General features: G+C 45.0%; 2 protein-coding genes across 4 annotated transcripts in view; one reads left to right on the top strand and one right to left on the bottom strand.

Annotated features, from left to right (window-relative positions):
* Positions 1-188: 188 nt before the first annotated feature.
* LOC119651086 (peptidyl-prolyl cis-trans isomerase G) lies at positions 189-9,979 on the bottom strand. 3 transcript variants are annotated; one of them, XM_038054436.1, is made up of 9 exons: positions 9,840-9,979; positions 9,440-9,765; positions 9,282-9,369; positions 2,890-2,919; positions 2,680-2,819; positions 2,495-2,618; positions 2,310-2,415; positions 2,022-2,234; positions 189-1,962 (listed from the first exon to the last, which is right to left on the bottom strand). In XM_038054436.1, the coding sequence occupies exons 2-9, from the start codon at positions 9,759-9,761 to the stop codon at positions 535-537; spliced, it is 2,451 nt and encodes an 816-aa protein (XP_037910364.1). In that variant the 5' UTR covers positions 9,762-9,765; positions 9,840-9,979; the 3' UTR covers positions 189-534. The 3 variants fall into 3 exon arrangements, with proteins under 3 accessions (XP_037910364.1, XP_037910362.1, XP_037910363.1); XM_038054434.1 differs by having other exon boundaries at positions 2,310-2,427; XM_038054435.1 differs by lacking the exon at positions 9,840-9,979 and having other exon boundaries at positions 2,310-2,427; positions 9,440-9,833.
* Positions 9,980-16,217: 6,238 nt separating this feature from the next.
* LOC119653184 (la-related protein 1) overlaps positions 16,218-26,504 on the top strand; it is a 45,318-nt gene continuing 35,031 nt past the window's right edge. Inside the window, exon 1 of the mRNA XM_038057737.1 lies at positions 16,218-18,348. Within this exon, the coding sequence (XP_037913665.1) occupies positions 17,644-18,348 (705 nt within the window). The 5' untranslated portion in view covers positions 16,218-17,643. The remainder of the gene's footprint in view (positions 18,349-26,504) is intronic.

Genomic DNA, 26,504 nt, shown 5'->3' on the forward strand with positions numbered 1-26,504 from the left:
TCGGTACCATCCGCAAAATTTATGGCATGGCGGGTGGCTTCGGTAGTAATCCGTTCAGATTGGTTGAGCGATCTGAAGAGGATCCGCTAGTTCCTTGCGAGATCTCCATTCTGAACATGTCTGAAATGGCTTTTGCCGTACCGTCACAACCGAAGGAGACGCCAAATATATTTAAACAAACACAAACCTTCCGTTAATAATTATATTCTCTAAACACATGTATTTCGGGTTTTTACAACAGAATGAATATTGGAACTCAGAATATACAATCTAATTAAAGTACTATGCAGAATAATTACGCCAGAATCGGTTTACAAAACATCCACAATAAAAAAAGGAGCACGATCCATAGCAGGACCAAAGGAGATTGCGCGAGACACAGTATTCAAAATAGAACTTTTTTTCCCACTAAATTATACGCCTAAGTCTTTCATTTCATGTGTATGTGTGTTACCGTAAAAAAGTCTCGTCAATCGGGATCGTTGATAGCTTCTGCGATTAGGCAGTATTCGCATAGAAGTGGATTTCATTTAATCAATCTGCTGCGGACCGTGATGAAGATGAACGGGATGACGATCGTGAACGTTTTTTACTCTTCTTCTGTCTGTCGGATCGTTTCCGCTTGCGTGACGATTTCCCACTATCGTCACCATGGGCACTCTGGCCGGAATCCGAGGCGGGCGATGCTGCACGCGATCGCGATGGCTGTTTCTCGTTTTCCTCCAACTTCTGCAAAGTTTCACGTTTTAGTTTTTCTAATTTCTCCAATTCTTTGGCTGCTTCTTCCTTTTCCTTCTCCTCAAGGCGTTTCTTCTCCGCTCGCTTCTCCTCTTCTTTTGCAATTTCCTTGCGCATATGGTCTTTTAGTAATTGTAGCGCTTCCGCTCGCTTCATCATCTTCTCTCGAGCAATTCGTTCCTTTTCGCTTTCCGGGGTCTGTTTTGTAGGCGATGATTGGACTTCCGTTTCAGCAGGACGATCCTGAGGCTTTTGATCCGACGCCTTTGATTTTGAACGCGAACGAGATCGAGTGCGGGATCGCTGTTTGGATGGCGAATCGTCATGTTTGCGTTTTCGTGAGGGAGTACGAGATCGAGTTGATCTGCGTTTACGATCACGATCACGAGATGAGCGAGAGCGACTTCGACGACGACGCTCACGGTCGCGATCACGTGAACGACGTCGTTCTGGCGAGCGACGTATTCGAGAACGTTCAAATGAACGAGATCGGAACCGACGGCGATCTCCGAAACGATAATTACCGCGATTGCCAAAGTTTCGACGACGAGGTGATCGCATGGCCGGACGACGGTACATATAACGATCGCGACGATCTCTAGATCGAGAGCGCCGGGCTCGATTGTCGACTGAACGGTCCCGAGAATGCGAACGACGTCGAGTTTCGTCCTTTCGGTCCGACTTGGGCTTTTCCGGTTCATCAGTTCGCGACTTCTTCCTTTGTCTTTCCACCGATTTCTCCTTCTCAGGCAAATTATTGTCCGGGTCAATCGTTACAGATTCTAAGTGTTTTCTTTCAGTCGGATTTGCATCTTTTTCCTCATTCTCACTTCCTGCTTGGTCCTCATAGTCTAATGCATTCATATCTACAGATTCGTTCAACTTCTTTGAAGTATTACAAGGAGAGTTTGGCTCAGCCTCATCACGAGAACTGTCCATTTTTTCCACGGACACACTTCGTTTTTCGTCCGACTGTGACTTTATGTCTTTCGTTGAGTAACTATTTTCCTGGGAGAGTTCAAAGAATGACTTTTTCGAGTCGCGCGCTAGTTCTTCGTGGCGTTTCTTTCGCTCTATTTCACGCCGCTTTATTTCCTCTTCACGCAAACGCTTTTCGTCCTCGATCTTTTCTAGGTCTGAGAGCTTGATTGTTCTTTTCTGAGCTTGCCGCCAGTGGGGCGGTGTAAAGCTGCGAGATCGACTTCGCGATGGTGTCCGATAGCGCTGAAATTAGTTAATGGTATACAAATTTGTATTTATTGATTGTAAAGGGCCAAACTTACGAATAAACCACGGCCCTTCATATTTCGGCCGCTTCGCGAAATAGGGACACGCCTTTTAGACCACCCAAAGCCACGGTTGGATTCACGCCTGCCGCGATCTCGGGATCCTTCCCTGTCTCGATCGCGGTCACGACGTCTATCTTTTTTCTTGATGTCTTTGTCATCAACTTTAGCCTCCTCCTTATCAGTTCGCATGAGAAATTTGTTGGAAACCTGAATATTGATTTCGGAGTTTTAAAAATTCATTTACTTGTTGCATTGATTCTGCCGCCACACAATTTTACATACCTCTGGAATCTCATTTGGATCGATTTTCGTAACCGATACAATCGGGTGTAACTCACCGTCCTCCAAATCCTCTTCGTTTTCAGTAGGTTTCTCTTCTTTCTCATGCCTGTGTGGTGAGCTTGTAATGAAAATATTCCCCATTATAAAAATAAAACGAGCCAAGCAAATGAATTAAGGAAACTTACTCTTCCTTGGACTTTTTCTTATCCTTTTTCTTCTTCTTTTCCTTCTTGCGCTTCCTTTCCGTCTCCTCATCATCAGAACTCGCGTCCTCGGATGCCGCACGTTTCTTTTTCTTTTCTTTTTTTGCTAAATGAAGTAGAGACTCATAAGATTTGTTCCCGTTGTAACTAGAACCTGTTCAGCTTACCTTTCACCTGTCTGATAAGTTCCCCGCAATTGGTGATAACAGCATCTTGCAAAGGACGCGAGTTACGATCGACTGGCAATTGTTCCAGCTGTCGTACTAAATCATGACCAGATACGACACTCCCGAAAACAACATGAACACTGGAACAAATAGAGAACCCTTTCTGTATTCAACTGTGAACTCCAATAGGTTTTTCGAGGGAATACTTACTTGTCAAGGTGAGGTGCAGGTTGTGTAGTACTATAACGAGATAAGAGAGAGAGAAAAACAAGAATATTTTTGTCTGTGTGCTTTTTGATTAACTGATTGACATTTTTTTAAAGATTTTTTTGGGGTATTTTTTGTTACAATAACAATTTAGGACATGACCCTAACTTTGCTGATCCTCGCGACTAATTGCTTAGCTGGTCATGTCTACCATTGATTGCTGAACATATAAAATTGGATTTATGAATGGTTGGATTATTTAGAAAATATATTGCATAAGGAAGAAAATATTTTAGATATTAAAATATTCGTAAGAGGCGCAGTTAAGTGCATTGCAAAATTGGAAATCCGGGACCTTTCCCAGACAGTAGAAGGGGATGGTCGTTAAGATTCCAAAGAAGGGCACCCGTTTCGAGTATGACAATTAGAGCAGTATCTGCGTGCCCCGGTCGTCGCAAAGATAACTCAATTCCTGGAACGCATCAAAGAACATCTCGAAAACTTTATCGACAGAGAGCAGGCTACTTTCCGCCCCGTATTCCTCTGCATAGACCACACTAACACCCTACGGATCATTCTGGAACAGTGCACGGGGATTCAGACCTTCGCTGCAACTGCTCTTCAACAATTTCAAGAAAGTTTTCTACAATGTGAAAAGGGAGTGTATTTGGAGTGCTCTATGCAGGAGTGTCGGGTTAACACACTCCCCCAATCTACATTAATGGAAGCGTGATTTCTGTGGACAGCGACACCGAACTGGATGTGACCCGGCAGATTAACAACGCAGTTACCTCAACACTAAGGTCAAGTTGAGACTTTTCTGTGCAAGTGTCCTTTCTGTTTTGCTGTCGGAATAGCATATGGAAAGGGACTTCTACTTTTACTCAAAAGCTCTAAGCCTTCGTCAACATCTGTCTGCGTCGTATCATCGGAGTATGCTGGCCTGATACTATTACAAACGAAGAACTTGGTCGGCGCGCAAGCCTGGAACGCGTATACAATGTGGTCAGGAGGCGGAAGTGGCCGTGGTCAGGAGGCGGAAGTGGCCGTGGATAGGTCACATATTAAGAGGAGGCGATAATTCCATCGCTGGCTAGGCCATGCAGTGGAATCCACTCTCTCATGGCCGACGAGTGGGTTTCTTCAAAAGCATTTGGGGCAGAACAGTAGAGGAGAAGTGCATACGTCTCGGAAAATCGTGGGAAAAGCTAAACCGTCTGTTACATTGAAGGAGATGATTAAGATAGACGAAAGTAGATGAATCGTGCTAGAAGATGATTTGACTTTTTTAGGTTATTTATCGCCGCAAAATGACATGCATTTTACTGTCTCTCTGTAGATTTTTGTGAAACAAAAACAAATGAATGCAACACCGAATGCTGTGAGCGTCCACAACATCCAATCGCGGATTTAAAACTAATTTGCGAATGAGATACGATTTTTTGATTAGCTTCCCAAGTGCTGTTGTAAAGAGAAGAGCTGGAGATTTTCGTTTCGTTTGGTTTGGATCCGTTTAGTCTATGAGGCAATTGTGGATTTGTATATTATATGTATTTGTGTTAAGTAAGATGGTAAGTCACCGGGTATTAACTATTGAACGTTTAGGTTGTTTTTGGATGGATTGTTCTTGTTAACCTGAAAGTAAAGTGTTGCTACAGACTAGAACATACTTCTTCTTTTTCTTCAATCTTTATCCCGTTCACAAGCGGGGTCGACTCGTTGTGATCGGTTTCGCCATTTGGCTCCATCGAATACCTGATCTGGGTGCAATCTCGAGATTTTTAAATCCCCATCCAGCGTATCAAGCCACCGTTGATTCTGTCCGCCTTTTGGTCGTTTACCATTGACTTCGATGTTCACACCAAGTGAAGTGGCAAGTGAATTCTCGTTGGCGCAAATTGCGAGACCATACCATCGAAGACGCCTCTCTCGCAATTTTTCCACGATCGATACAACCCCATAGCGATCGCGGATATATATATATATATATATATATATATTTCGGATGTTAAGTCCTTGAGGGTTTTACGTGAGCACCTGTTTGGAAGACTTAATCCCACGGTCTTCTTAGGATACGGATTGATTTTGTGACCACAATCAGAGCCCCGCTGAGATAAGCAACAATGGTGTCGGTTTATACCAAGTGCATGGCTTAGCATTCATACTGGTGGATGCAAGACATACCTAAATCTCTACCGAACTAAGGAGTACGGCACCCGTGTTGAACCGCAACACCACGCCGAGGCCCGAAGGTCTCTTCTCGCTTGAGCATAACCACAACTCCCACTAGGGGGCCAATCGCAAACAACCGAGCTGTACTCACGTACAACGGGAGTTCACCCGAAGTATGAGAGTCCAGGGGCTATCCCGGTTCCCATGGTACCAGTGTACCCCTGGTAAGGTTTCGTGACCAATTAGCCACTTCAGATGAGTCCCCGTGCAGACTCGGGTCTGATCGCCCTGATTAGACCTTTAGAGCATTCGCCTACTGCATCGCGGCCGGCAAGCCAAAGTGAATACAGCGTCTCCCGGTGCCACCACTATGGAGGAGATTTTTGTAATGGTCCGCTTGGGTGACAGCGACTGCTTTCTTTACTTCCCAGTTGGCATTCTTATAAATTTACCAATTGGCCAGTGTTTTATCGTCGAGAAATTTGTGGTAGAGGCGTTTCTTTTCACGATCGTGTCTTTCATTTGGTTCCACGATTCTTCCACATTCGTAATGGTTGGTAATCGCGTGAGTGGGATGATTTTTTCTGTCATCTCACGAAATCACCATTTAATGCGCAAAAACTAATTTCAATATACTCAGAATATCGCAAATATCCGTTTACAATTCTATTGTTCAAACTAACAAAACTGTTTAAGATCGTATCTGAAAAAAAAACTGCATTTTCAAGTTATCAGCATTTTAAATTTCAACCAAATTCAAACGCACTGAGAAGCCCGCGCCTCGTGTGTGACGTCACAAATCGTGCCAAGAAACTTCAGTGTCAAACTGAATTTCATGTATGAAAAGTCAAGAAGGACGATGAAATATTGTTTCGTGTCGTGCCTTGATCTGTATTTCAACGGGACGAAAGCTTCTGCAGTCGCGAAATTAAGAAATTGCCTTCAAAATGGGCAAAATTATTGAACAAAATGGCACATACTTGATCTAAATCGAATAATATCGTTTCTCCAAATCCTGAGCCATTTGGCTAAGACTCACCGCTCCATGAGAGAGATAGGATGCAATACTGGTTGACTCTGCTTTTAACTCTGTTTACTATTCCTCAATGATTCGAAGCATCCAGCGGAAGAACACTTTCTGCTTTAATAAATAACATAATTCAGAAATCCCTTTATCACTGCGCTGCGTGTCACGATCGAGGAGCTCTTTCGTATCGCGCAGACCACCGTTTAAAATGATCAATAGATCTTTCAGTTCCTTATTTTCATCGATCCGCCTCCATAGTCAGCCAGGTCTTGTGGCGTTCTTATGGGACCGGCCCAATAGCTTCACGTGCTGCAGATAAAAACACTTTTGATGGGAGCCCAGTGCTCATCGATATCCTCGAGCAGGTTTACAATTAATTAACACATTTATAGGTGACTAAGAATCCGGGTTTCAGGAAAGTTTTCAAGGGGCGACTGCTCCAACATACTGACAAGCACAATTGCAGGAATTTCAAAACTGTTTTCTGAATGATAGCTAAAAGTTGGAAAAAGATGGTCCTGAGTGTTGGCCGACTATAAAAGGCAATGGACGACACGTCACGATAATGGAGACGAAGATGTTGAAATGAGGATATCCGCGGCTGATATAAAGTTGCGTCAACCGTGGAAAACTGAAACGCTCGCACTCCTCCACTAATATTCTGCGCCAAGCGCATTTTGGCACATTGGTTTCGAGCTTTTGAGTAACAGTGGAGTTCACTTTCCATCTGATACTTACATATGGTAACACAGAAAGAACAATCTCAACTTGATGTTGGTGTGCAGATAATTGCAAAATAAGGCAAAATACATACCGTCGGCAGAAACCATGTTTACTAGATATACAAATAGATCAAGGCCTTCGAGGCTCTGCCGATTAGTGCAGATAGAGAGGGTGCGATAACCGTGAATACCTTGATTTTGTTGGTGCTTATCTTCAGTTCAACTCTACTTTGCTCTCTTCCCAAATCCAGAGCCATTTGGCCAAGGTCCTTGACCCGGTGAGACAACAACCAGCAAAAAATCAGCATAGTCGAGGTGGTTGAGGAAAGATGTCATCGTCTATTTAATTCCACCACATTGTCCGAACCAGGCGGCATGTCACGTTGCCAATAGCAAGAAGAAATAATATCGGTGGCAGGATGCAACCTTGACGGACCTCAAAATCCTCTGAGATTTTACCTTGGTGCAGCACATGATATTTTATGCTATGTCTCTGATAATGGTTCTTAGTTCCTCCGGAATGCACTCCTCTTGCACTTCAGATACAATCCCTGTTCGCGCTATCGAAAGCTTTCTCGAAATCGATGATGATTTCGCAGCGAAGATTTAAACTCCGCACACTGTTTCAAAATGATCCGTAGGGTGTCGATGTGGTCAATTCAGGAGGATCCAAGTCGGAAAACAGGCTGTTCGCTGTCGATCAAGCTTTCAAGAGATGTTCTTTGATGCGTCCCAGAATATTTTAGCTAATATTTTTGCGACGGTAGAGAGTACCAAAATGATTTCTATTTTGCTTGGAGGAACAGTTTTTATCCGAATGTTACGATAATTAGCTATTTCAACCACAAGAGGAGAAACTTCACCGGATATGATACGGTTAAGAACCGTTGTGAAGTGTTCTTTTTACCTCTCCAGTTGCTCGCCATCATGGATGAGAAGCCGACTGTTGACGTAGTTCACAAAACCGTCCATATACAAGCTCTTCCGTGACGCGGTATACACTTCTGAAATCATTGCGTTGTGCAGCATCTTCCGCTACCTGACCAAAGCAATAGCAAATCCTCTCTTGTCACGACTTACACTACGCTGAACTTCTCCGGATTTTGCTCGTTAGCCACCGTTCGCAGAAGTCAATATAACCTTCAATCCTTTTCGTTTCCACGATACCGCAATCAGGCAGATTTTTTGACACCCCATCGGGACGTGGCGGAGGCAAAACGCAAGCGAATATAAGCGACCATCAGATGGCGCTCCCTTTCGAAGCCGATGCCATCGTCTTTCGTTACGCGCATCCAGGGGACTCCTAAATCTACTGCTGATCGCGAAGTGGTCGATTTAATTACTCCTGCAGTGTCGGCCAGTTGAAATCCAATTGATTTTATAGAAAGCTTTGTGTTCGAACCATGTGCCACCACAGCCAAAGGGCAGCCGAAACAACGGTGGCTTGATGCGCTGGATGGTGATTTGATAGCAACATGGCGGAACCGATCAAGACGAGCCGAGTCCGTTTATGAATGGAGCAAAAACGGAAGAAGACTTCCGTTAACAAGGTCCTATCAAAGTGCATTTTGGATTTTTTTGGTGCTTTTTTTGAAAATTTCTCGAAATGGCGTTCTTTTCTTCTAATGGATTGATTGCGCACAGGTTCTAGCCATTTCTTTTCTCGAAGAAATCAGTTTGATCCCATCACGAGCATCAACGTATTTACCTGCTGCGGCCTTCTAATGCTCGTTGAAAGTTATCCTCAAAAGAAATTTAAATAGTTGCGGAGAAGGATCGAAGAAAAAGGGTTCTATTTGCTGTCGCAAACTCATAAATCCACCAGCCGGCACGTTCTTCAAAGGAACTTCTTGCGATATTTAAGTCCGTGATGTACCCGCAATTGTCATTTATTGTCACCAGGACCGACCGAAACATGGCTTGATATTCTAGGTGGTGATAGGAGAGCCTTTTGACTCACCCCAAATCAGGTCCTTGACCAAGGTGTAGTCGATCCAGGCCAGCCAGTCCCACTAGTGAACGAGACAAAGGCTAAAGAAGGAGGATTAATTAAAAGGAACTGCCACTAAAGATAACGAAGAAATCGCGCACAACAGCGTCGATCGGCAATATCCATGGAACAAGCGAATTTCAGGACCAAGCAGGATTATGTTCCGTTCTCTATTCACAGAACTACGGAATCCCATTCCTACTTAATGGACGATCTTGCCTAGTAACCAGGTCAACTCATCGAAGGTTAAACCTAAAGGTTCGGTGAGTCAAATTAGATCAGTAACTTGGGTAATCCGCATTTAGCGACAAACTAAAGCGTGGCTCTCGCAAATTCGCCTCAATTTCCACCGGGTCCAATTCCACAATGCACTCAACCACTCTCCAAAGCAGGAAATTTCTCAGCTTTCGCCTCGAAATCCACCCGCACTTTCACAAAGCAAAACTTCACATTCCTCGCAGCTGCCGCGGAACGTGCCACTTACATAAAAAACTGGGAGCCGTTGGTGTTCTTCCCGCGGTTCGCCATCGACAGCAGGAACGGTTTCTCATGTTTGAGTACGAAGCTTTCATCTGCAAATCAAAACCAATAATTTCACCGCCTCGCCACCGAAAACAGTCCCACCGGACACATTCAACTAACCTTCAAACGTTCCGCCATAAATCGATTCACCCCCGGTACCATTGCCTGCGGAAAAGTCGCCTCCCTGTATCATGAAATCCTTCACGACGCGATGGAAAATCACATTTTTGTAATGCAAGGGTTTCTCCGTGGTCGCGCCGATTCCCTTCTCGCCTGTGCACAAACATCGGAAATTCTCGACGGTCTTTGGTGCTACGTCCGGATAGAGCTCGAAAACTATTCGACCGGCATTCAAGCCGCCCAGACTGACATCGAAAAAGCAACGAATTCGTGGCGGTGGTTCCTCGGCCGCGGCCGCCGTCGCTGATGGACTTATTGTCATTGATCTATGGAAGTTCGATTTGGAAATTTTATCAATACGCGAAGATAAACGGATGACGATTGATAGGAATATTTTCACTTGGCGCAGTTGAAGAACTGTTACGCGCTGACACAATTCTATTTTCACGCAATCAAGCTGTGCGATGTGTTATCAAAGTTTTCAAATGACAGCGTCACAGGAAAAGTAAGACGACATATTTGTGGAACGAAAGGGAGAGGGAGAATATGTAGATGGTATGCGTTCGGTAATCGACTATATTTTTTTTACCGGATCGGATTTGAAATTATTATAAAACAGTAGATCATGAAAATTTGTTAGTTTCATAGGAAAGTATAAGCAGAATGTTAAATATATTGTTTGTTTGCCGACATTTTTATTTCTCTACACTATTTTTAATTAACACAACCGTTGACTATATTGATTTAATAGGTCGACAACGATAACATTAATTCAAACAAGTCGGGAAACCGGAAGCTCGGCGCTTTAGGTATGAAAGGTTTTGTTTGCTTCTTCTGTGAGTATATTTGAGTGCAGAACTTCCCATTTGTACGTGCCCCATTATGTATATGCATTTTGCATGTCAGACTACTAACTATAGCGTGATATTGATATTTAGTTGCAGTAAATTTACACGGTAAAGTCAACTTTGAGCTACTGTAACTTTGTTACTAACAGTATGATTTTGCTCAAATTTGGGGATAATATGCTGCATATTATATTTTATATTACTACCAACTTTTCTAACTGTCGGATAGACTTAAGGGGGGTTTTACTCAATTTCCCCAAAAATATGGTAATATACTATACTTAACTTAATTTGAACAGATATCGATATGGAGAGTATTTCGAGGCCTGGGCACCATATAGAGGCAGCTTCATGATTTTTTTCAGATTTTTTCGGATGGGTAGTTTCTGAGAGTGGGTCCGTTAAAAAATCATCACTTTCCACCCCTCCCACTCCCCGGCTTTTTAAGAAATCTCAAAACTAAGACCGGCTTTCATTTGGTATCCCACATGACTATATTCGTTGAAAAAAATTCTTACACCATCCTTTTTCATGTATCTGTGGTAGTGACCCTGGATGTGAGGATTGCATTCAACTCGGCCAATTGGAACCTTACGAAAGTCTCTGGCGACAATTGGTGTTCCCACCTAGCTCGTCACTATAATCGATAGCTACTTGGATGAGCGAACACTCTGGTATAACACCGATGATGGACCCAAGGAGTACGTTGTCTCCCCGGTTCTGTACTGGGCCCACTACTGTGGAACATCATGTATAATGATGTGCTTAACCTTCCGGTTCCGCGGAGGACGGAAGCGGTCCTCATAACTAAGCGTCGCAAAAAAAATTACGTCTGCATTAGAATCGGGAATCGTATCATCACTTCCAAGCCGGCCATCAAATACTTGGGGGTGATGATAGACGGAAAACTCAATTTTAAGCAATACATAGAGCATACTTCCAAAAAAAATCCACCACGAATATGGCTCTCGCAAGGATGATACCGAATCTAGGAGGACCGCGGCATACTTGCAGGCTGCTCATAGCCAGGGGTTTTTTTTGTTTTTGTGGGTACACGGAGGTGGAAAATCTTAGAAAGACACGTCCGCCGCAGCTCCGCCGCCCGAACGCCGGAACTACAGCGGGCGCGTGTGGGATTCACACCCACTAAAAACCACCCCCGGTCTCTCCAGCCTCAGCCCCGCGTGACCACCATTAAGGTATTACTTCGCGGGGTAGGTTTGCCCTTAGGCACTCATCCTTCTCTTATTTGCAGCTTTCCTCCTTCTTTGTTCCTTCAGCAACTCCTCCTGCATTTGGATGATTGCGGAACCAACCGCAAGCCACTTCTCCTCGGACTCCAGTATCTCAGTAACCTCATAGCCAGGTTGGTAAGTTCTATCATGCTGTATACAGTCCGAGCTTGGGGAAACACGCAGTAGGTTTTAGGCAATGCATATAAACTCAGTACGGTTTACAGAAGAACAGCCTTAAGGGTGTGTTCTGCCTTCAGGACCGTCTCAGACGATGCAGCGTTCGGCATCTCGGGAATGACGCCGATTGACACCCTGGCAACCGAAATGATGAACATTTATAACACCAGGTCCATCTCTTCCTTACCACAGGTGAAAAAAGCCGAAAGGAAGAGATCTATAAGCAGATGGCAACAGCGATGGGACCAGTCAGAGAAGGGTCGTTGGACTTACAGGTTGCTCCCTTCCATCGGGGAGTGGCTTTAGCGAAAAGCATGGGGAGATTAATTATAATCTCACCCAGTTTCTCACCGGCCATGGAGGATACCGTAAATACCTGTACAGGTTTAATTCATCTAATTATCCAAACTGCGATAGGGTCCCAGAGGACCCAGCCCACGTATTCCTCCAATGTCCTAGGTCCGTGGAAGAAAGGAAGAACCTAGAGGAAACTCTAGGTGAAGTGCTTTCACCGGAAAATGTTGTCCGGAGGGGTGGGTGGGTAAAAATCCCACAATCTTGCGTGCCCAGTCCAGAGTCTTTTGAAGATTTCCACCTCCTTAAAAAAAAAATACAGACGGACAGACAGACAGACATTGAACCAATTTTTGTTTTGCAAACAAACCCTTAAAAAGGATTGTTTTTCAATTGGTAAAGACTGAATTGTTAATCCCATCTCCAGTGGTGTAAGGCTGTTATGGAAGCAGGAAGGGGGACAAGGATCCCCACAATACTCTTGGTAGAAAGTGTTTTTCTTTATTATTTCTCTACTCAATATTATCATACTCAAGTTTGAATTTTCAATCCTCCCCTCGGAAGGACAGTAGATGAGGTGGGTATGTAAAAGGAAGAGAAAGGTGCCCTTTCTTTAATCTTGTTAAAGAATCGAGGCAGTTATCCCCTCTTTAAATGCTATGGATCCTTAAAATGAGCTCATTTTTGTATCAAGACGGTAAGATTTAGTTTTAACCTCCATTTCCAAGAAAAATAAAAAGGGGTATAGAAGAAGAAGAGGGGATCCTCTTTCCTCAAATATAATAACAATAATCGTTGGCGCAACAATCCAATGAGATCAGAGCCTTGAAGTGTCTTAGAGCACTTGATTAAAGACCGTAACGGTACCTACAATACCATCCGCCAGCACCACCTGTAAGTGATTCCCGGCCACGTCGCTGAAGGGTTTCACAGTTTCTGCCTCGTCGGCCAGCTGTTGTTGTTTCACTATTTGCAAAGGTTGCTTGGTGTCCGATCTTTTCTGTTCCTGTTGTTCTGCTGTTCGATCCCATCTTAAGATCGATTGCGATTAAAGGCGGTACGCTTTGCCTCCTGCTAGTTTCCTAGACGTTTTGTTATTGTATTTCGGACAATCGCCTGGTATTTAGGGAGGTCCTTTTCATCCCACTCGTCGTCAGTGTCGGTCTCCTTATTCTTCACAATTTTGCTCAGAATGTGTATTTTTTTTGATACTGGCACTTGAGCAGGACTCAACATTCTTGTCATCCCTTAGTTTTAGGGAGGGTCTCGACTTCGACGGTTTGGGGTTAGGAGTGTTCAGGCTGGTACTCGCACCACCTAGTTCGGCGACAGTGGTTTTTCAGCTAGAAACCACTAGTTTGCTTGCTGCCTGGCTCTAGGAGGTCTCTATTGTTGGTTTCAGCAAAGCGGTGCTGCTGCTCTGTGCGCGACGATGAAATTCCGTCTTGTGGTAGCTGTCATCAATTCGATTGTTATCACTTGACTTTCCAGAGTACAAAAAACAATGCCGTAAGTGGGAGAGGAGTACTTACCAGAGTCGAAATTCTCACTAGAGTTGGGAAAAAGTACTAGAAATGTTACCCCAAAAATTCTATCCCTTTTAGTCGCCTTTTATAACATGCAGGAAATACTTAAACCCCAATTCAAAGGGCCTAAATACTAAGGCAGCTAGAGCATGAAAATTAGTGGGCCAAAAACGTTAGTCTATCCAAAATCTTGACTGAAGATTTCGTCCAGAGCAGAGGCAACTCATCAGACGCTGCCTCACTTCCTCTCTGGAAGCAGCGTGACCGACAGTAGCGACAGGTGGTAATCGGTTCATTTACATATATATACGCAAACACGACATGAGTGCGAACTATCATATATTGAAGTGAAATCCATCCTTAGTTCAAACCTAGACCAGGCCGAAGTGATTTTTTTTGTTGAGGATGCTTTGAGTCCCGAGTCCGCATCCACTTGGTTCGTCATCAAGTGGATGCGGACTTGGAGAGCGACCTACTTCCTCCGTTTTGGTCCACGGTCTATATTTTTCGAGGGAAATCTAGGGACTTTGCTTCTATGCATAAATAAAATGACTATCTTTTAAAATTTAAATAAATTAGATTAAAAATTCCGCTGTAGTCAGTCTCAAGCGCGCGAAAGGAGGGGCCAGGAGGCCACCGCAGTGTCTCAGGGGGTAGGTGAGGAAAATGTAGGAACTTTATGCCCTTTCAGCTTGCTCACTGAAGAAGCAATCACCATATTTGGTAGTTAGGTGCAAGATGTAAATCCATCAAATGAAAGGGAGGAGAAATTAAGGTATGGTACGAATAACCGGCAAGAGTCGTCTGACTTCGTAACTCGACCGAGCTTTCGTAATGGCCAGGATGGCGTCGAAACCGCTGATCGCGCCTGCTGCAGCTATTTCGCCGCAATCTCGGCTGTCGTCAAGTAGCGTGTTCGATTTAAGGCGGTGGATCCGGTGCAGATTTTCCGATGCGAAAAATTCACCAGTACACACGATCGGTTGATACATAGGATAAATAAGGTTATTGGTGGGCTGGAGGAATTTCCCCTCTTCCACTCTTTCTCATTGCGAGGAGTACCCACCCTCTCCCTAAAAAAGGATATGGTAACAACCCTCTACAAGTTCGTTACGTCTATTATTAATGGAAGGGTCAATGCGCACTTTAGGACCAACAAAATTTTGTCAGAGAAGCAAAAGGACTGCCGACTGGGATCAAAGGATTGCAAAGAGCAACTTATTGACGACTCGGTAGTTGCACGGCAGGCAACAAGAGGCCAGAGAAATCTATCTAGTTGCTATATCGATGGCCACCTTAGAAGTCCGTTGTGAATAGTAGACAAGTTTAGCAATGATATTCGGATAGAATTTGTGGATGCGTTGAATCCAAACCATCTGCAAATTGCATCACGAGCCGTGAGCGATGGTGACCTCTAAATCTAAGTCATGATCGAGACAGACTTTTACAAATATCTAATCCACATTAACTCCTGAATTGTCTTTGACAGCCATTTGTCGATCTATATTTATCGAACAAATGGCTGTGTTGGCGAGCTCTTTGCTGATACGGAGGGATTTATGCGTGCAATTCAGGACGGGGTGGTCGTCACCCGGGCTTATAAGAAATTCATAATGAAAGGGCGGATGGAGAACGACCAGTGCAGAGTGTGATTCGGCGTTAGCGACGTTGGTCCATCTCATTTCTGGCTGCACTGTTATGGTGGCGGTGCAATACACGAATAGGCGTAATGCTATATGTGAGGTGGAGGGGGCCGATCATGGGAACATTTCCGGTCTACCGATGTGAGCCTCAGGGAGTACTCGATAGTTTTGCTTACAGAATGCATTGGGACCAAGCTCTAACTGATCGACCTATGCCGCACAACAAGCTTGCCTTGCTGTAAGTTGACAAGACGGGTCGTCCTGCGTTTATTATTGATGTTGCTATTCTGCATAATTGTAACATTCAAAAGAAAATGAATTATGAGCCTGGGGCTGGCGAAATCGGGCAAATTTGGCATTCCAAGAGGGTGGTTGCAATTCCCATAATATTGTCGGCTACATGCATTGTATCTAAATCCCTCACGGTTTCCCTGGGTCCTGGAAACCTTACACAGTCTGGTTCAAACCATGCAGAAGTACATACATCATTCTGCCAGGTGCTCGATATTGCAGGGGTTCTCGATTTTCCCCCTAACCTACATCCTACCGCCACTCTATATATTTATTGAGTAGGTAGGATTGCCCGAGCCTACCTGTAAATGCTTGGGACTTAGTGCTAGTATTATGTAAAATCCGATAATTGCCGAGTTTGTGACAACCCGTATAGATCAATCTTTCTTTTTTATGTCAATATAACTAGGAAATTCGCGAACTTTCTACTAAAAAATGGGTTACGATGTGCTCGCTTCAATTTTAGTGTTATCAAGAACAAATATGAAGTTAAGAGCAATTGTTGAATATCGATTTCGATAGTTATCTTACTATTTTTACAACTAGGATACTAAAGAGTCTGCCTAGCAGATCCTAACGAATAAATCCCATAACGCGCCGATTTCAAATTTATAGTAAATACATCATTTTCACCGGTCCTGCCCTAAGTCCCATGAAAACTTGCTTACGTGCCCCTCGTTGTCCACTTCGCTATGCGTTGCACCAGCCGAACTTGTTACGACTCGCATTCGGCCCCGTGATAACGTACCGTGTCTTTACGTTATCGTAACCCGTCGCATGTCATCGTTCGTTCTTTTCGAAAAGGTTTACGTTCGGCGTCGAAGCACATGTGCGGACGGTCAGTGAAAAATCGACGAATTTCCGTGTAAAATGGTTCCAAATCTGTGCGAATTGTGTTCGTGCGAGTAACAAAAGACATTGTCAAGCGTATTCAGGCGAAAAACTGAGAAATCGTTGCGTGGACTGAGCGTGAATTGCGGTTTGCAGTTGTTGCGGTGCATTTGCTCTTGACACGAGAGGACGGTCGTTCTGTGGCAAGTCGCGCAGTTCTTGTTGTTGGCGTGTTCGAGTGCGCTCTGATGACATTTTAGTTTCGCTCGGCAGCGCGAGTGCTCGCAGTGCTTTCCGGGATCCAGGGGAAAACTCTCGACAGTAGTCGCCCAGGCAGGCTACGCTTTTCGGTGTGGACTTTGGCGAATTCAGGTCCGCTTTCTTGTCAACGCGCCTCGCGTGAAAATTTCTCTAAATTTCTTCTCGGAACTCGTTTTGACGCTTAAAATTTTCTCTGTGTGCTCGCTGGAATCAATTGTTGGCTCGTCCTCCTTTCGGTGCGGAACAGGGGCTGGAGGGACATCGTTGAGTGGAACGTCGGCCGGCGGAGTTATTTATTTTGGTTGATTTTGTGCTCGTTCCGGAGGCCAGCAGCTGCGTGTTGTGCGTATTTCGCCCATCGATTAGTCTGAGATCTTGAGGGAAGCTGGACGTTGGTGTTTTCGTAGCGGTTGCAGTGTTTGACTGGTGTCCTACTGAGTTTGCGGTGTGCGGAGCGGACCTGAGCGGCGGTTTTCAGGGTGGAAAATTGCATTTGACATTTCTCGGGTGCAGAGTCGCAGAGGACGGCGGCGAGTTTTCGAATTTCGGAAATTGTGTAACTCCGTCGTGTGTACGCACGATTACGCCACGCGTCGTTAGCCGACAACGGACGACGAAGCTCCACTCCACGTTCGACTGATTTGACGTTTCGCTGTGCGGTTGACAACAGCCTTTTACGGCGATCGGGCTGGTGGCATTTTATTTACGTTTCATTGTTTTGGACGGTGTTTTGGTTGGTGACTGTGTGCATTTCGGTTGGCTGTTTGCGAACAAATCTCGGTGGGCCTCAATTGATTTGTGTGGTTGCCTCTAAAAGGACGTAAACAGCCTGAGAAAGTGCCTCGCGGGACTTGGTAACCCGATTCCTGGCTGGGAAAATGGATATCTAATTTTCCAGCGGTTAACGCAGTTGTTCCGCAAAACACTAATTATTTGCCCAGTGCATAGAGGGGCGCATCCCTTCGTTAATTCGTGAGACTTAGACTCGGCGCTTCGACGACGAGTTGTGTCCACTACGAGTTCGGGTGTAGCACTCGCGCGTAGTCCACTTGAAGTGCATTTTCAATAGCCTTGATATTGAAAACCGAGCATTCGACCATGGCTACGTCCACAGTTGCAGCTAAGGAGGAGACAGCTGCTGCGGAGGCAGGTTCCTCCACTTACGCGAAGGTCGTGCTTAACGTAAAAGACGACGATGGCAAGCAACAATCCTCGACGTCACTCGACTCGCCCGACACGGCCGGCGAGTCGGATTCAAACAAGGAAAATATCGATGCTGGCCGAAAGCAGTCTTCAGACCCGTTGAAACGGGAGATGTCCTGGTCTGCGGAGCCGCCAGCTAATCCTTCGGCTTCCTTGATTTCGGCCGAGAAACGTGCGGCCCACGACAATCAGGATAACTCGTCTGAAGTTGATGATGCGAACGATTTTACGCCTGTTATTTCACATAGCCGCAAGGACCGCAAGATTCGTCGTAAGGATCGCCAACGTGATAAACCTAATCGGGGGCCACCCGGTTCAAATGCTGCTTCCAACGGAAAGGGAGCTTCAGCCGGAACGGCACCCAATCCTTCGACAGGAGGGTCGGCAGGCCCAAATCCTGAAAAGCGAGGAAATCGGCCACCTCGTCAGTCTCGGGATCGCCGGGAGAAGGCCAACGTGAAATCCCAGCCTCCGAACGAATCGCAACAGCAGAAGGACGTGCAAAAGGACGCATCGTCCGACGACAGCGGGGAAAACAAATCCGAGGAGGCACCAAAGAAGTTTGTGGCTGCACCGCCACCGAAAGTCAATGCTTGGAAGGTGAGTTGAACTTTAACTTTATTTCCCGTTTCATTCGATGACTGATCACATGTTGAGCGGAGTCATTAGGCCTGTCAGCAAGTGGCGGTTGGGTTATTGAAGATTTTTATTTGGACAAGCGGAGCGGCTACCTTCTCTCGTGTCTGTGTTTGTTTACTTCCAAGTGGAAAGTTAGACGCAGCTGCGACCTTGGGCGGTGCGATGGGATGGATGTGCTCTGTGGCAAATGTCGTCAATGTAATGTTGTTTTCGGGTTTCTGCGTAAATTGATCGTTGCTTAGAGACGTCTGGCTGGAGGTGCTTGAGAGCAACGGAAGTCGGACTTAGGGAGAAGTTGAATAAATTGCGAATACGTGATTATTGGATATTTTGGCACATCAGTGCCCATGGAATTAATTTGAAGTGTCTTTATAAAAGAATGCATGGCGTTTGTTATTAGGACGAATTACGGTGTTTTGATTGAGAAAATTTCATTTGAAACTGAGTCGGTGGAGGAGTTAAGTTGGCTCCGTATATTTGGGGAGAAGGGTTGGAAATTGGTGTATCCTCTGAAGTATGTTGTGCTTAAGTAAAGTATTTCAGAGACTTCTTGTTGTCCTTGAAGGTCAGTGAACTGTTTTTTTTTTAAATATAAGGCCCAAAAGCAGATTCCCAATGAGCTGAGAGGAAGGTCAATTGCGTCTTTTAATTTGTTTTATGCCATATGGCAGGAAATACTGTAAGTAGTGACGTCAGAAATCAGCTGGTTTGGAGTTGAAATAGTTGTTGTGTCCATTCTCAAGATCCTGCATGCTATTATATACCTCAACTGGTTATGGATTGAGTGGAATAAGTGGTAATCGCTTCTTACAAGGTCTGGAAAGAACTTTCCAATTGAGTCTTAGGAGGTATTCTTTGGTGAATGTGTACGATTTGATGTTGTCGTGGAGCAGGATCTTTTACCCTTTGCGATTTCGCCCTCTTACTTTTAAGATCATATTTCATTGTTGCAATTGAGTCTGGATAAACTTAGTATCTTTTGGTTTTTTCGGGAGCAGTCTTTGCCTTTCCATGTCCAGAAAACGAAGCTTTATTTGCGGCTTTGGTTCACCACTAATTTATTTTACTTTCCTTTACTCCTCCCGCTTTGCTTGTATAAATACCGCATTTCTCTCTTTCTGCGCGATTATATACAAAATCGTTGTTCGCAACGTATGGTCCTTGCTGACGGGCCAGTGCTGGGTCACAATAAAGAGTCGTTCTTCTTTCTGTTTTTCGCTTTACCCTTGTGCAATCCAATTTCCGAGTCTTTACAGTTTTCCCAATGCGACAATATGTTGGGAAATTATCGTCATCTTTGCTGTTAATTTTCGAGTTGTTTGACGGCTGTTGTTGTTTCGGAAAAACCCACGAATACTCTTCATAGAATTTAACAGATCGGCCAAAGCCAGTCGTGTCTCCTAGATTGAAATTTCGGTTCTTATGCTTTGCAAACCAACGCTGAACTGCTCTTTGGCAACCACTCCGTATATAGCACATTTGTATGCCCTGAACAGTTTTAATTCTTCTTTGGGTAAAGGTTGAATTTTCAAACCCGTCGCCGGACGGAGAATTCTCCCTTTTCAATTCCGATGCAAACTCGATCACTCTCGGTTAAAAAGTTATGATCCCTCGAATTGGGACTATTTTCATGTCATAATGGTAAGGTTAAACTTCAAACTCTGCGCATGGAGGAGGACAGGAGGTTATGGAAGGAGAAGCAGAAGGCCCTTTTAAGAAGTTTCTGGTGCTTCAAATGGGGGTACTTTGGTTTCATCATGGACAATTTTGATTAGATAGCGCAACTCCCGGAGAGAAAGGAGATAGAGGTCGTTTGAGAGGAGGAAGAATGCCTCCTTTTCTAACAAAGTTAAATAATTGTGGCGATCATCTTCCGTTGAAGGGTTAAGGCGCTATACACTTTTTGCTAGGCACGAATTTCCTTGTACATTGTGACGATGGCTGCCCAACAAATAAGCTTACTTATAATAAAAAAAGTAGTCTCTTTTCGGTGTACCGTAAATTTTTATGGAGTAGAGATCAGTATGAGTTTTTAGCGGGCATAGGACAAGGGGACCTCCTTCTCACTCTTTGGGTGATGTTGCCAAATCAAACTTTAAAAAACGAAGACGGCTTTATGGTTTCGTATCAGGGTAGAGGCAACTCGTCAGACACTGCCTGACATCCTGCCTGGAGCTCCATTATATAATTCGTAAAACACAACAACTCCCCAAATGGGGAGCAACTTACTACCTGTTTTCTTAGTCCGAGGTGTCCCGTTTTTGACTTCAAAAAATGAAAAGTGAAGACGGCTTTTCGTTTTCTTACGTACGGTCTAACATCTGCGAATCGCTTCGGGCACGCTGCTCCCAGGGCAGTGGTGAGGCAGCGTCTGACGAGTTGTACCTGCCCTGGTACGAAACCGAATAGCCATCTTCGCATATTTATGCCGCACTGCAGGCAACAGTTCTAGTACTCGCCGAAGCTCAAGGCTGTCCACAGGGTGGAGTACTATCGCCGCTGATGTGGAGTATGGTAGTGGATGAACTCCTGGACGTGTTAACTAATACTGGAATACAAGTATGATGATATGGAGGTGAAACGAGAAACAGATGTCAAATATTTGGGAATCACGCTAGACCAAAAATTACTCTGGAAGACACATGTCGGAAACACTTTTCGAAAAGCCACAAGGGCTCTGATGACTTGCAGATCCATAGCAGGAAAAAATGGGGTTGCAGCCCGAAGATACTACTTTGGATATATACTGCAATAGTAAGGGGCAGAAAGAACCCAACTCAGCACGCAAGTCAGGGAATTACATAAGCTCCAAAGGCTGGCTTGCGTCTGTATCAGTGGGGCAATGAGGACATGCCCAACAGCATCCCTGGAGGTCCTTCTGGAATTAACCCCTCTCCATCTGCACATACAGATGCAGGCAAGGAGATCAATATTCAGGATGGCCGGTAGTATGAGTGAGGCGGGGAGCTGCCTAAATCGAAGGAAGATTGAAATCCTTTCTAGGCGGTATCCCGAATTACTGATATCGAGGGACAACATGACAACGAGGTTTCACTTCGATAAGAAATTTGAAACACGTTGGAGTAACAAGGCAAACTGGGAGAGCGTGGCTGCGACATACGGCTTAAACCAGCAACTGATTACTTGGTACACTGACGGATCCCTCACAGCAGAGGGAGCGGGTGCCGGTGTCATTGGTCCAAGGAAAATGTACTTTGAGCCAATGGGCAGGTACACTAGCATATTCAAGGCGGAAATTTACGCCATAGACAAATGTGCCTCCTTTAATCTGCAAAGGAACTACAGGGGGCAGAACGTAGCTATTCTCACCGATAGCCAAGCAGCGATCAAGGCACTTAGGTCCAACCAGGTGAACTCTAAACTGGTATGGGATTGCCTTGAGAGACTGAATACACTCGGCTCGTCCAACAAGGTCTGGATACTTTGGGTTCCAGGCCATGCTGGGTTGGAAGGCAATGAGGCAGCGGATGAACTAGCCAAGAAGGGAGCAGGGATGTCTTTACACGGGCCAGAACCCTTCTGTGGAATCGGAAACGATTTCATGGCTATGAATCTAAGAAACGGTTGAGGGAACTATATTGGGCGGGCCTACCAGGGATGGAGCAGTCCAGGGTGCTTATTGGGGGATACGAACCCATGCGCACAAAGGATTGCTTAAACCTCACCAAAAAGAACCTCCGAATCATAGTGGGAATTCTCACTGGTCATTGTCGGCTGAACTATCACCTAGGGAAGCTAGGGATATCTACGGACACTGCCTGCAGGTTCTGTGAGGAGGAGGACGAAACCTCTATGCACGTCCTGGGACAGTGTCCGGGACTTGTGCAAAGTAGGTCGATACATCTGGGAGAACACTTAATACCAGATACAAAGCTGAAACTTCTGGAAGTGGGGAACATACTAAAGTTCCTAACGGTTACAGGCCTGCTTGAGATACTATGATCAACAGATACACTATAACCAGTAAAAGGGGCACAATAGTTCTTCAAGGACGCGGTGCGACTTTCCCTTAACAGAATAATAATAATAACTCGCCGAAGCACTCTTCTCTACCGTCCAGCTGATGTTCGGGACGAATTCCAAAGAGCGTGTATAGAATTTTCGGAAATAGATCCTTTGCATAGACCAGGTATTCCCAGGCTCTATGCATCTCCAGCAACTCCGGGAATTCTATCTCAAGTCAATGATGAGATTGTATCTCGACTGTGTGCTGATATGTCGCTGCTGCAACTACAATCACTTTTGTATTGTAGTGCAGTTGCGGCTATTAGATTGCACGGTCAAAAGATTCGCTTTCGCGTTATTGGTTTGAGTGACCGAAGAGATCCACCATGGAAAATTCGTCTGAGACTTTCTAAGGCAGGACATTGCTAGACTGACCCAGATCATCATTGGCAGTGCCAGCAGACGGGTGAGAAATAAAGTGCTAAAGTGTTTACCGGAATTATCACATCCCCAGTGAGACACCCATAGTTGAAATTCTGGACACACTAAGGCAGAAACTTTCTGTCATAAACAGTCGGTTACGACGGTATGGCGAAAGTCACTCCAGACGTGTCCAGAATGCAACATACGTGATGAACCAGCGGAGCTTTTTCAGATCTCTCAACGAATCCAACGAACAGAGCGTCCAGACAGCGCAGTTTACGGTAACGGAAGCGAAAGAATACTGGGGTGGACTTTGGGGATTACCCGCCTAGTATGCTGAGTGGATCATCGCCGAATTCACCCGCCATCCCAATACGCCTGGCATAAATTTTGCGGATGTTACCGAAGAGGAAGTTCGACGAGTCATAAACAGCTCGAAGAACTGGATGGGTCAGGTCTAAATCGGGTGCAGAATTTCTGGTATAAGAAATTTACCAGCGTACACAGTCGGTTCGCACACAGCATAAACCAGGTCATGAGTCGGCAGGAGGAATTTCCACCTTTCCTCACTGCGGGGATTACCTACCTTATCCCTATGGGGCACACGGTGCAGGACCCCACAGACACAAGACCGATTACTTGCTTACCAACCCTCTCAAAATCCTTACGTCCGTTATTATTGGAAGGGTCAATGTGCACCTCGAGATCAGCAACATTCTGTCCGAAGAGCAGAAGGGCTGTCGAGTTGGTTCAAGGGGTTGCAAAGAGCAATTCATTATCGATTCGGTACTTGTAGGACAAGCAATTAGAGGCTACAGAAATCTCTTTAGTTGCTATATCGATTATGCCAAGGCTTTTGATAGCGTCGCGCATACTTGGCTAATCGATGTCCTACATTTGTATCGCATTCATCCGAAACTAATAAAGTTTTTGGCGACAGTCATGGAAAGGTGGCATACCACCTTATCAGTGTGTACATCTGAGGGTACTAATACCTCGGAGCTCATCCGTATACGGAGGGGCATCTTCCAGGGGGATTTGGACCAGTTGAAATAACCGTGAATCAAGCCGGATTTGTCAAAAATTGCAGAACTACGGACGCAATATACACTGCGCGGTTACTCCCCAGATTGAATCTAAACAAAACTGCATTTTTGATGACCGATCTCCATGAAACAGGCACAGTCACTGTCAGCGGCAGTGATCTGCCCAGAACTGAGCGATTTAAATATCTCGGGCCAACGCTATCAGCCAATGGAAAACTGCGTTATGAAATTGCTTCACGCAGTAACGCAACCTGGATGAAGTGGCGTTCCACAGCTGGTGTTCTTTGTGTTCAACTTATCAACGAACGTCTCAAATTTAAAATTTTCCGCAATGTTGTCCGCCCTGTCGCTCTCTGTGGTTCTGAGTGCTGACCAATTATAAAAGACAATGAATGGCGTCTTGCGGTAATGGAGACGAAGATGTTGCGTTGGACTAGTGGTATGACAAGTTTTCATCACATCCGAAGTGAGAATATCCACGATCGTTATGGGGTTGTACCGATCGTGGAAAAGTTGCGAGAGCGGCGTCGTCGATGGTATGGTCACGCAATTCGTGCTAACGAGAATTCACTTGCCAAGATTGATGTGAAAATCTAAGTCGATGGTAAACGACTAAAAGGCAGGCCGAAACAACGGTGGCTTGATACGCTTGATGGGGATTTAAAAGCCTCGAGATTGCATCCACATCAGGCATTCGATAGAGCCAAATGGCGAAACCAATCACGACGAGCCGACCCCGCATTGTGAACGGGGCAAAGGTTGAAGAAAAAGAAGAAGAGGTTTACAATGAATCGGCGATGGGTCATGAATAAAGCAGCCTTCCAAAAAAAAATTACGATAGCAGTGTAAGCAAAAGCATGACTTGTGGAGTGACAGAAGTTTTTGGCGAAAATATGTGAAAACTGCGCTAATATAAACCGTCTGCTGGACAGATTTGTCTTAGGCTGACGTCTGTTTGTTTGACAGGATGTATATTTTATCAGAGGGAGATATTTTGGATAGCTGGCTACTTTGAAGGGCGTACGGTTTCAAATAAAATAATTTTTAATATTAAAGAATTGGTCGCAGCTCTCGCTGAAGTTTTTTGGAAAATGTCATACTTTCATGCGATACAATATCGAATAAACGCTGTGGCGGGGCAAATATCTGTGGGCGATTTGATTGGAAGGAGCCGATTTAATTACAACCGAATTGGTTAAATATGGAGGCGACCAATTACACCAAGCGGTTCATCAACTGATGCTCGAAGTATGGGACAGTGCATCAATGCCTAACGACTGGCAACGGGGATATCACGCAGTGCAGCAATTATAGAGGTATCAGGTCTCTGAGTACCATCTATAAGATATTCTCCTCTATATTGCTAGGCCGGATAGCCTCATACGCCCAGAACATCATTGGTCCATACCAAAGAGGCAAATCAGAAACAGATCAGATTTCCTCTGTGCGGCAAGCGATGGAAAAACTGTTGGAATATGGCCATCAGTTGCACCACCTTTTCATCGACCGCCTATGACAGCATAGCCAGGGTAAAACTGTACACGGCCATGAGAGAATTCAGTATCCCCGACGAAATTGATAAGACTGACTAATCTGACCCCTGTGCGAGGCCAGATAAATGCGGCAGGATCACTCCCGAGACCATTCAACGTCAACAACGGTCTAAGACAAGGGGATGCCCTATCATGGTCCTCTTTAATCTGGGCCTGGAGAAAGTGATTCGCGATGCCGATTTAAATGCGAGAGGCACCATCCTCTTCAAGTCCACTCAACTGCTGGTCTACGCTGACGTTATTGACATCATGGGAAGAACAACCCAAGATATACAGTCTATCTTCATCCAGATCGAGCAGGCGGCGCGAGATTTTCTGCTGCATATTAATGAAGGCAAGATTGCAACCTCAGCGCCAAACCCAAAGGACGAACAATATCGAATCGCACTGGTTAAACGAAAACTACAACTTTTGAAACCGGTGAAAATTTTTCCTATATAGGGTCGAAAATCACAACCGATTACAGCCATGACGATGAAATCCGCTCACAGTTGTTGGCTGTCAGCAGAACCTATTTCGGTTTACACAAACTGTTTCGCTCAAAACGTCTCACCATAGGGTCAAAGTTCTTACTTTACAAGACAATAATCTTGCCAGTGCTTATGTAGTCCTCGGAGACTTGGGTTCTTAGCAGAAAAAACTGCAAACTCTTGGTCGCGTTCGAGAGAAGAATCCTCGGAAGAATTTTTGGCCTCCTACATGAGGATGGACGATTCCGTAGCCTACATGAGGATGAAATCTATGAGCGATACCACGACCGTCTGGTTGTGGATAAAATCCGGCTTAATAGGTTACGGTGGGCGGGTCACTTAATCCGTATGGATGAGGATGATCCAGCCCGGAAAGTCTATAAGGGCAATATCTATGGTAGAAAAAGAAGACGAGGCAGACCCTGCCTGAGATGGAGTGATGACGTAGGCCAGGATACCAGACAGGATATCGAATTGGTGGACCTCGGCGTAAAACCGAGGTATCTAGGGTTCTTTATTAAGGCAGACCTAGGCGGGATACCGGTTGTTGCGCCGTTGATGATGATGATGACTTGATTGGAAGGTGCAAATATCAGTGCATTGGTTACATTTTAGAAAGGGGTGGCAATTCATTTGCTTGGTGTCTCATCCAATCAAGC

Source organism: Hermetia illucens, chromosome 3, assembly GCF_905115235.1.
Source record: "Hermetia illucens chromosome 3, iHerIll2.2.curated.20191125, whole genome shotgun sequence".
Lineage (NCBI taxonomy): Eukaryota > Metazoa > Arthropoda > Insecta > Diptera > Stratiomyidae > Hermetia > Hermetia illucens.